We start from the raw sequence: 11,873 nt of genomic DNA, 5'->3' as shown, positions 1-11,873 counted from the left end.
AAGCTTAGTAGCTTTTTTTCAATCAGCAATTGGCCAATTCTCAGTGTTTGTTTATTCAGAATTGTATACATAATTGCATGCAATCACTTAAGGACAGACATTTTATATGGCATGACACAAACCACAGAAGGCCATTTATTAGGGATTCACAACAACTAAAGCAAGGCACCATGACATTTCACTAAATGTATTGAAAGTGGGGAAGGTTTTTTGTGGTTGGTCTAAAAAACCAATAGGAATCAACACCTCAGTTAAACTATAATGCAGTCATTATTGCAAGCAAGCAGTGGGAAGCATGACCTCAGCAAATGCCTAACAAACACTTAATTACATTTTAGTTTTTTGTAATTTTATACCCTTTTTCTCCCTAATTTCGTGATATGCAACTCCACAACGGGCTCAGGAGGCAAAGGTCGAGTCATGCGTCCTCCGAAACATGACCCGCAAAACCCGCGCTTCTTAACACCCGCTCGCTTAACCCGGAAGTCAGTTGCACCAATGTGTCGGAGGAAACACCGTTCAACTGACGACCGAGGTCAGCCTGCAGGCGCCCGGCCGGCCACAAGGAGTCAATAGAGCGCAATGAGTAAAGAATTCTTCCACAGTTGTTTTCTTTCTCTCTCTGTCTCTCTCTGTCTGTGTGTGTGTGACTGAGACAGAACTCTGCAGGGGATTGTGGGAGATAAAAGACTAGTTAGACATTCCACAATAAATCAGCTTTGGGGAGTGGACGTTTACTGCTAAGTTTAAGATACCACTAAAAGCCATTGTTTATATAGGGTTTTGGTCTCAGGAGTAAAAAGGTAATGACGTAGTCAGTGACATCACTAAGGTGGGACTTCAGTTTAATAAAACAACTTGAGACCTTTTATTTGATGCAGAACTTACTCAGAAACATGCGTGCTATGTTCCTGTTTGTCAACTTCTGTCTGCAATTGCATTAATAAAGCTTTTTGAATGATTTAATTAAAGATATTGTCATAATGCTAATTTCACCAATGAACCAATGATTGACAAAGAAGGACGTAAGGAATGAACCCTAACACTGCCTTGAAATTATCCACCAAACCTCTAATTTTTGGCAGATGAATCTCCTGCTTGCTGATGTTTCCTGGTGTTAAACAATGACTGTGGCTGTGCATAATGGCCTTCAAAATAACATTTGTTTGGTGGTCCTGTCACCTCGCCTCCTCTTTCTCCCTCTCCTTCCCTCTCCCTTTATTCTTTCTCTTGCTTTTTTCTCTCTTGTGTTACCTTCATATTATTGGCATTCAATCAGTTCATTCATTCTTTCCAGGCAATCACCTCATGCATGTTCAATTGATTTGTTCATCGAAAAATGACTAGGGAGCCACCTAATATCTCTGTAATCAGCTGTAAGTCACAATTAACTCTTGTCATGTCCACATTAGGTCACTAGCAAATAATCAGAAAATTGGACCTACAACATGTTTACACTGGTATCAGAGATCTTCTGTCTCTTCTCTCTCCTTGTCCCTGCACAGTCACAGGGCCACGCTGGCTGTAGCACAGTGGTTGGCAGGGATGCCGATGTGGCGGTGGCAGGTGAACATCTTCCTCAGCTCGGCGCGGAAGCGGTCGTGCAGCCAGGCATACAGGAAGGGGTTACAGCAGGACGAGCTCATGGCACACAGATGGCACATTAGTTGGATGAGCAGGAAGTGGCGCTTATTGATGAGGCGGATGTTGATGTCACGCAGTACGTTGAACACGTGAATGGGCAGCCAGCACACCCCAAAGGCCGCCACAACCAGCGCAACCAGACGGAAGATCTTCCGCTTCCGGGCTCGCTGTGCCTCTGCCTGGTCCCGGGTCCGATGTCCCGGTGCCACACAGTTCCTCAGCTTGACAGAGATGCAGAGGTAGGAGACACAGACGGCGGAGAGTGGCAGGATGTAGGTAACCAGCAAGGTACTGTAAGCGTAGGCTAGCCTCTCCTTCTCCTGCCCCAGCCAGAACTCCTCACAGATGGTGAGGCCCTCCTCTCTGAATTCCACATGGTAGGTGTGGGCCACAGCTGGAGCCACCAGACCACAGGACAGCAGCCAGATCCCTGACAGCACATAGGCACAGGTGGCCACCGAGGTGCGCTTCTTCAGAGGATGCACAGTGGCATAGTACCTGGCAGGGACACAGAGGGACAGTAATATTGATATATTCATTGCTTTGAAAAACATTTTCATAAAGATCAATAATGACAATTTTATTATTTTACATACTTTTTTGTATTTCAGTTCATTTGAAACTACCCAGTCAAAACCGATGTGTTTTTGTTATCTCAAGTCAGAGGGACCCACCCACCTGTCGACAGCAATGGCGGTGAGGGTGAAGACAGACACATAAACTGTGACTGGCTGGATCAGGAACACCAGGTAGCACATAAACCTTCCAAACACCCAGCCACGGGGGTTAAAGGCATAGGCCAGGGTGAAGGGTACACAGGTCACACACATCAGCATGTCTGAGAAGGCCAGATTCCCGATGAAGAAGTTGGAGACATTGTGCATCTTGCGGGTGCAGCAGATGACGTAGAGCAGCAAGTAGTTCCCCAACACACCCACCAACACCACCAGGGCGTAGCAGGGGATGATGAGCAGCTTGAAGCTCTGCAGCAGAGCCACGTCTGCAAACAGAGAGCTGTGGTTGGCCAAGCCGTTCTGGACAGCCACCTCAAAGACTGAGTGCTCCTTAGTTGCCTCTTCGCCTACAGAGGGCAGCAAACCTCCAGTCCATCCAGTGCCACTGCCTTCCATACTGTAACCGATGAACTACACAGCAGTAGGGAGCCCTGGGTACCAGCCACTTAGCAGCTTACCATGGAAGAGTCAAAGCACAGGGGTTGGGGAAGTTTTAGTGACAAACAATAATAATAAAATACTCATAACTGGAAAACAATGGCATTCAAACAAGTGAATGATGTAGATCCTAAATTATTGTACACTGAACAGAAATGTATAGGCAACATGTAAAGTGTTGGTCCCAGGTTTCATGAGCTGAAATAAAGGATTGTGCGGCCTGTACAGGTATTAAAAAGTGCCACACCTTCAGATCTTTCATAACAAATAAAGAATACACCATCTATAGATGAATTACATGTCGATCTAACAATGTAGTGCATCTACTGTCTTGTCCATACGGTTGTATTATGCTCAGACAACTACAGTTACGCATCAACGAGCAATGCAGTGCTTTCCGAAGAAATTACCTAAAATCACCAGTGGCCAGACATTTTCATGGGCCTAATCATGCTGTGACTGATCTTAAGTTCGGTGCCATTGACCATGTTTGGTCAAGCCGCAGATGCCGCAATACGGATGAGCGCCTACTCCAGTGGGAAGCAAGATGGATCTTCTACTTAAAAACTCTACACCCCAAGGGCTTAATGAGGAATTGGACCTTGTATGTTTCCAGTAGTGTTGTCTACATGCACCAGCAGTCCCCCCCCAGTATTTCATATCTATTGCTTCTGATATTGCTATTGTCGTGTCTTTGGCTATGCCGGATTAAGTGATATGACATGCTAACTTATAAAATGATTTTGTCTGTAATTAATATTACTTGATTAAGCTAATCATGTAAATGTAATTAACTAGAAAGTTGGGGCACCACGGAAGAACGTTTATAGAGCCGTTATCTTCCGAATAAACTCTTAAAATACTTTGTAATATTTTACATCGATAAGCAGTCAATATTAACCCTTATCTTATTTTCAGTCTCATAATGAAAGTTGTAAATTCTTGGCTATCTTCACGAACCCTGGCTAACAAGTTGAATCAGCAATACAAAATTGGGTTTAATTATTTATTTACTAAATACCTAACTAATCACACAGAATTCCAAATACACAGAACACAATGATGTCATACAGAATTCACCCCTGGTGAACGGAACCTGTATGAAAGCTGGTTACACAAAGGAAAGGGGGTTGGGCTTGAATGAAAGAGCGGGAAGATTTAGGAACACAGAAACAGCAGCTATGCTATCGTAAATACATTATCTTATGCATTCTAAATTACCGCCCATTTGGAAAAGGAAAATGCAATAAATATTTACTCTGAGCTGCGCTTCGGTAGATTGGTCGTAGATGCTGGCCGGGTTGGCCAACAGATCTTCCTGTAAACTCTTAAGAATGTCTCTGGTGGTAAATTGGAAACGTGGTGGTATCTTCGTCCGTCTGTTAGACTGGATCCGTCGTCCGTCCTTTCCTAGCCCACGTCCACAGCGGCCGCTGCTAACTCAACGGCTAGGAAGTATCACTTCTGTAGTGAATAAGCTCAAAGTTCATACCATTCGCCACCAAAGCTCACGCCGAGGTTGGCTTAGTTCTGTACTTGACATGTGTGTCCTTCTAACGTAGAGGCTGCAGACCTCCCGTACTGGAACAACGTGGTTATCTTTTCGTCAAAGGCTTATATAGTGGAGAGGGGGGAAGGATGTGTTTCATCGTTTATAACCCCTCCTCTTCACAGGGGTGGGCCACTGATCAAGCAGGGCACTTTCCTTATGAAAACCCAATTCTCTCATTTGGAAGCTAAAATTACATTTAATCTCCTAACAAACAATTTAAATATCAAACATTTCAATTGCATAACAATTCCATGTTACTCTGATAACTAGAGGGTGTATACTTTCTCAGGTACAGTTTATGTCGTCCTGTCATCAATCATAATGTCTCAGATAACAACGAACTTTACATACATACTCATTACGTTCCCAAGCATATTTCCAACTGGTTTTATTACCAAAATATGGTTCCTTTTCCCCATTTGTTTGATGTTCCCAGACTCTCTATATTTAACCTGTTAGGGCTAGGGGGCAGTATTGACACGGCTGGATAAAAAACATACCCGATTTAATCTGGTTACCACTCCTACCCAGTAACTAGAATATGCATATACTTATTACATATGGATAGAAAACACCCTAAATTTTCTAAAACTGTTTGAATGGTGTCTGTGAGTATAACAGAACTCAAATGGCAGGTCAAAACCTGAGAGATTCCTTTACAGGAAGTGTCCTGTCTGACCATTTCTTGAACTTCTTTTCCATCTCTATCATTTACTAAGGATCTCTGCTCTAACGTGACACTTCCCACGTCGTCCATAGGCGCTCAGAGCCCGGGAAAAAAACAGAATGTCGTCATTCCAGCCCCAGGCTGAAACACATTATCGCCTTTCTCAAGTGGCCGATCAAGGGACACTGGGCTTATGCGCGTGACCCCGACCGCCCCCGCCTTTGGGATTTTTTTCCTCTGTTTGCCGAAAAGGAGATTCCCTGTCGGAATATTATCGCTTTTCTACGAGAAAAATGTCGTAAAAATTGATTTTAAACAGTGGTTGACATGCTTCGAAGTACGGTAATGGAATATTTAGAATTTTATTGTCACGAATTGCGCCATGCGCGCGACACTTCTTTACTATTTCGGATAGTGTCTGGAACGCATCGAACAAAACGCCGCTATTCGGATATAACGGTGGATTATTTTGGACCAAACCAACATTTGTTATTGAAGTAGCAGTCCTGGGTGTGCATTCTGACGAAGACAACAAAAGGTAATCAAACTTTTATAATAGTAAATATGATTATGGTGAGTGCTAAACTTGCCGGGTGTCTAAATAGCGAGCCTGTGATGCCTGGGCTATGTACTTAGAATATTGCAAAATGTGCTTTCACCAAAAAGCTATTTTAAAATCGGACATATCGAGTGCATAGAGGAGGTCTGTATCTATAATTCTTAAAATAATTGTTATGCTTTTTGTGAACGTTTATCGTGAGTAATTTAGTAAAATGTTAGCGAATTCCCGGAAGTTTGCTAGTTCTGAACGTCACATGCTAATGTAAAAAGCTGGTTTTTGATATAAATATGAACTTGATTGAACAAAACATGCATGTATTGTATAACATAATGTCCTAGGGTTGTCATCTGATGAAGATCATCAAAGGTGAGTGCTGCATTTAGCTGTCTTCTGGGTTTTGGTGACATTATATGCTGGCTTGAAAAATGGGTGTCTGATTATTTCTGGCTTGGTACTCTGCTGACATAATCTAATGTTTTGCTTTCGTTGTAAAGCCTTTTTGAAATCGGACAGTGTGGTTAGATTAACGAGAGTCTTGTCTTTAAATGGCTGTAAAATAGTCATATGTTTGAGAAATTGAAGTAATAGGATTTTTAAGGTTTTGAAAATCGCGCCACAGGCTGGCAGTGGCGTCCCACCTAGCCCATAGAGGTTAACACAGGCTATTCAAGTCCTTCAGTAGGGTCAGAGAGGGGAAGGGAGAAAGGTATTTATGGGGGGGGAGGGTCATAAACCTTACCCACAGGCCAACGTCATGACACTATGTAGCCCAGACTGTTGCCTCTCCAATTATATGTGACATTTGAATTGTCCATTTTTGATACTGTTCTATATATTCCTTGTTAATATGCATTGACTCCCGATTCGCCAGTCTCTAATTAACTATCTGCTTGCACCTGTTACACACATCTTGTGTCTTAAGTACGTGTCTTCTTAATTTGTTTGTACAGCACTGATGAAGACATAATGCCAAAACGTATGCTCCTTCCTTTTTATTTGTTATATAGCTCCTTGCACTTTCATGTTTGTATTCTTTCGAGCATGTATTAAATTCATGATATTATTTTTTGCATCTCCGACTCCTTGGGTTAATCCTCTTCACGGTTTTGAGTGAGAGTACTTTTTTAACTCTATAGATATTTTCACTCCCACGCACCCGCCGACCTTTCATTCTTGCCTGAGCCTAAACCTCATACTGGCTTTCTACTGAAGTAAAAGATCCCAGAAATGTTCCATATGCACAAAAAGCTTATTTCTCTCAAATTTTGTGCACAAATTTGTTTACATCCCTGTTAGTGAGCATTTCTTATTTATCAAGATAATCCATCCACTTGACAGGTGAGGCATATGAAGAAGCTGATTAAACAGCATGGTCATTACACGTGCATATTGTGCTGGGGACAATAAAAGGCCACTCCAATGTGCAGTTTTGTCGCACAACACAATGCCACAGATGCCATTCATCCGCCGCCATCACCTCATGTTTCAGCATGATAATGCACAGGCTTATGTTTCAAGGATATGTACACAATTCCTGGAAGCTGAAAATGTCCCAGTTCTTCCGTGGTCTGCATAATCACCAGACATGTCACCCATTGAGGATCGACATGTACAACAGCGTGTTCCAGTTCCCGCCAATATCCAGAAACTTTGCGCAGTCATTGAAGAGGAGAGGGACAGCCTTCCACAGGCCACAATCAACAGCCTGATCAACTCTATGTGAAGGAGATGTGTCGAGCTGCATGAAAATGGTGGTCACACCAGAAACTGACTGGTTTTCTGATCAACGCCCCTACCCTTTTTAAGGTATCTGTGACCAACAGATGCATATCTGTATTCCCAGTTATGTGAAATCCATAGATTAGGGCCTAATGAATTTATGTCAATTGACTGATTTCCTTATATGAACTGTAACTCAGTAAAATCGTTGAAATTGTTGCATGTTGCGTTTATATATTTGTTCAGTGCACATGAGGTTGGTGGCATCATAATTGGGGAGAACGGGCTTGTGGTAATATCTGGAGCGGAATAAGCAGAACAATATAAATATATGGCTTTCTCCTTTCCTTCTTTTCCTTAAATGTCTTCTATTCTGCATGAAAACTAATCATGCATGCAGCATGATTGGTTGAGGACTGCAATGAAGCCCATCAGCAAAGTTGAAGCAATAATTTCAATAATTACTTGTGGTAATGTACATTTTATAAGACAGTAATGATGGTTGTAATTAATCTTGTAATCCATGTAAAATGTGTGTATGAATAGCGGACACATCATTTACAGGGAAAATGTCAAAGCTTTTACTATTTTTTTAAGGCTTTCATACAACAAAATAATTTATGAAATAAAAAATGTCTGAAATAACACATGATTATACAATACTGAAGGTATTGGTAAAGGAAGGACAGTCACATTTTGAAATCCTTAGAAAGGAGATTAAATGACAAAATAAAGTCCTAGGCAAGACAACAAGCTTGATGGATTTCTGAAAGATGCCTGACAGACCCCTTAGAAAGTATCACCATGATTAGAGCTGGCACTATTATCCTGTAATCGTGTAACCGACAATTATGGGAAATAACCATGAACTTTATTGAACTCTCCTTTATTTTTTTTAAGTGTTCGTCTCCGCTAGCCAGCACCTCGCCTAAATAGGTGTGTGTTTCTTTCGCCTCTAGATTATTCTGAGAGAAAAAAACCTGTCATAATAGTCTTAATAAATGTATTTTTGGGGGGGGTTCAACTTTATTTTTAAGTAGATTATAGTATATTCAATACAATTTTTTTGTTGTTGACATGAAGTGAGTAATGTTGGTAATCATTTTACAGCAGAATGTCATGTTTTTTGGCATAGATAACATTTAACAATTTTATAACATATTTCATGGAATTCTACTAATTTTGCCTCAGGGCGGAGAGACAAAACTTCAGTTTTACAGCATATTTCCTGAAATTCTACACATATGCAATATGATATCTGAGTAAGAGTGACTAACACAATCAATGGGGATGCCCTAGAAGTCAGGGCCCTTGGGCACGTGCCCTTCATGCCCGGTCAGTAATTTCGGACAGTTTAGATCTAAAAAAATGTTAGCTGACATGGGCTAATTGAGTGACTGTCAGTGACTTACATAAGAGGAAAACTGCTGATTCACAACCGCACCTTGTGTATTACACTATTCTAACAGTAAGTTAAGACCCCGACTGATTTTCTACATGTATTTATTCAATTTTTTTTGGTCAGGGGCCTCCTAGCCGTGGGGGCCCTAAGCGACCTCATGTCGCCTATGCCCAGGGCTGGCCCTGTATAAGAGCATGCCTGGCCGCTCAAACAGCTGTAATCCCTCCCCCCAGCTTGAAATGGCCAGGGTTTTAAGACATCAAATATACAGTATCAGTCAAGAGTTTGGACACCTACTCATTCAAGGGTTTTTCTTTATTTTTACTATTTTCTACATTGTAGAGTAATAGCGAAGAAATCAAAACTCTGAAATAATACATATGGAATCATGTAGTACCAAAAAAGTGTTAAACAATATATAGTTTATATTTCAGATTCTTCAAAGTAGCCACCCTTTGCCTTGATGACAGCATTGCACACTCTTGGCATTCTGTCAACCAGCTCCACCTGGAATGTTTTTCAATGGTCTTGAAGGAGTTCCCACATATGCAGCACTCCATCACTCTTCTTCTTGGTCAAATAGCCCTTACACAGCCTGGAGGTGTGTTGGGTCATTGTCCCGTTTAAAATTAGTAGGTGTGTCCAACCTTTTGGCTGATACTGTACATAGAGCAGTGGATCCAGTTAATATCTGAACTATCCCATCCCATGCAAGCTTACCACCACATGTAAGCCTTATTAACTTAGTTCCTTTGAACTTGAATGTAATTGCTGATAGTCCAGATTGTTGACATGCCTGCATGACCATCAATTTGATGTACAAGTACCTCTGGTTAATAAAATAAAAATAATGAGTGTTGTAAAATGATAAATAAATAAATAAAAATAAATAAAATAAATACCTTTAATATAATATGATGTAAATCTCCACATATCATTCAGTAGTTTGGATATGCAGAGTCAGTCACACTCAATATGAACTAGTTTATGGTAAGGATTGCGGCTGACTGGATAGATCCGTGATTGGAGGAGTAGAGAATGCAGACAGTCGGTCATAAGCATTACACCCATTGTCCCAGCCAACACAGACAATTTGACTTGGATGAAAGATGGATATGATTCTTTATCCTGACAATACAGATATCTTCAGAACAAATCTGCAATGTTTAAAACCTGCATTCAATAGATCTGTACCCAAAAATATTATTCCAATGTTCAAATAAAGTAAGGTTTAATGAGAACTATTGTAGTTTATTATCTCCTTGCCTGTTAGTCATTTTAATTAAATTCAGATTGATTGTCTCCTGGGATATTCTTTCACATTTGCTAAATGGACAACTGTAGGATGAAGGAAATAAAGGTTTAGACCTGTATTCAATGTGGGATCTTGTTCTAATAAACATGTCAAACAGATAGTAGTTGTACTATTGTAATACTCCTATTACAACGTACTATACAACAACGTACTATACAGCTGTAAAGTAGCCTGCTAATAATAACCACAACAACAGTAGCCTAATATTCTGATTAATATCAACAACAAATCACTGGGGAAAAGGAATACCTAAGGAATACCTGGGATAGGCTATAGTAATCCTTCTAACTCCCCCCCCCCCCCCCAAACAAAGATATAGATGTACTATTGTAAAGTGGTTGTTCCACTGGATATCTTAAGGTGAATGCACCAATTTGTAAGTCGCTCTGGATAAGAGCGTCTGCTAAATGACGTAAATGTAAATGTAAATGAAAAACACTTGATCAAACCCTTATTATAGTAAAGATAATAATGGTAATTAATAATAGTAAATAATAACTGAACTCAACCTAAGTCTTACCTTGCTAATGAAGTAAAAACGAAAGCTGCAATTCTTCAAAAATTAAGGAAACAGATATATTTGATCAAAGACGTGGTACCTCAAGTGCAGTGAGCAAAAGGTGAAGTGAACCCCTTGAAAGACTGAGAACGTTCGTCAAGTGCGCTCTCGACACACTCATATCCTGAAAAGTGTTGAGTATACTGTTGCTGATATGAAGCGCGAGAGAGCGCAAGAGAGAGAGAGAGAGAGGGAGAGAGGGAGAGAGACGGGCGGTTTATCTCCAAGTTAGTGGCGGAGATTTTATTTTCTCCAATGTCAGACTCGATTATACATTTTATTATAGTTTTAGTAGGCCAACCTGCAATTGGCTGCCCATAGGCAGGTGTCTGAAATAATCTACATAACTTTCCCTGACGGCAATTTATATTCAATTAAGCCAGGCGCAGAGCCGTCGGCAATACAATAAAAATATTCAACATGCTCATTGTAATCATGCCTTTGAGCAAACATTTATACGGAACCATTCAGATTGTTGTTAGATAGTTTTGGGTAAAATACAAACATAAGCCCCATTTGAGCACCGCCCATGGCACCGTGCACTTGATTATATTTTGTGTTGGCCTATGTATGCGTGATATGATGACGATGCGTTGGATGTTGATGTAATGCCGCGTTCACGTGCTAGTCGGAACTAGGAAACTTAGAAATGTTCGACTTGCTAACTGGTTGAACGCGACACGTGAATATCTATAACCAGTTAAAAACTTGGACATTTCAGTTTCCTAGTACCGACTAGAACTTAAACGCGACATAACTCCACAGTTGCAGACGGCTACCTGCTGATGATGTTAAACTCGGGAAACTCATTACAAAATTCTCACAAAATTAACCCCATCTTTAAAACAATTGCTGAATCTCGGCCATAAAAAAAGGAATGAACTTGGTTCATGAACTTGGTTACAGACCCTGCAGGGTGTGTTTTGAGGAAACCAATTGATTGGTCAAGATGTATCTGTTCAAGTCCATTACTTACAGACACCACATGGTCCTCTTGTGTCAGTCCTCAGTGTGCACGGTGATGAAGCTGTTGTCCAAATTGTTCAGTTGGTTGGAGAATGATCCTGGCAAATCCAAGCTTTTTCTGCAATGCTCAAGTGGAAGGGACACATTTGAATATAGGTATATACACAATGTGCCTCAACAGTAAGGGCTCTATTCAATCTGTAAAGCTGAAGTGTTAGAAATCGAAAAGTAATTTCCAGGGGTGAAACTTTGGTTTTAGAAGTGTGGGGGGAGGCATAACTTGGTGGGGGGGTCTGGGGGTCTTTCCATTTTTGG

The 11,873-nt window shown here is 40.9% G+C and overlaps 1 protein-coding gene across 2 annotated transcripts; it reads right to left on the bottom strand.

Moving 5' to 3' along the window:
• LOC100136462 (prolactin-releasing peptide receptor) lies at nt 1-10,697 on the bottom strand. 2 transcript variants are annotated; one of them, XM_014138160.2, is made up of 3 exons: nt 10,554-10,697; nt 2,323-2,831; nt 1-2,142 (listed from the first exon to the last, which is right to left on the bottom strand). In XM_014138160.2, exons 2-3 carry the CDS (start codon nt 2,772-2,774, stop codon nt 1,506-1,508), a joined length of 1,089 nt encoding a protein of 362 aa, XP_013993635.1. In that variant the 5' UTR covers nt 2,775-2,831; nt 10,554-10,697; the 3' UTR covers nt 1-1,505.
• Nucleotides 10,698-11,873: the final 1,176 nt, after the last annotated feature.

Source organism: Salmo salar, chromosome ssa13, assembly GCF_905237065.1.
Source record: "Salmo salar chromosome ssa13, Ssal_v3.1, whole genome shotgun sequence".
NCBI classification, from domain to species: Eukaryota; Metazoa; Chordata; class Actinopteri; order Salmoniformes; family Salmonidae; genus Salmo; species Salmo salar.
Note: the sequence above shows the minus strand (reverse complement) of the source record. Positions and strands in the feature narration are given on the sequence as shown.

Coding starts and splice junctions, on each gene's coding strand:
- LOC100136462 (XM_014138160.2), bottom strand. CDS start 2,774: ATGGAAGGCAGTGGCACTGGATGGACTGGAGGTTTGCTGCCCTCTGTA. Junction 2,143..2,322: donor ACCGCCATTGCTGTCGACAG/GTGGGTGGGTCC, acceptor TGTCCCTGCCAG/GTACTATGCCACTGTGCATC.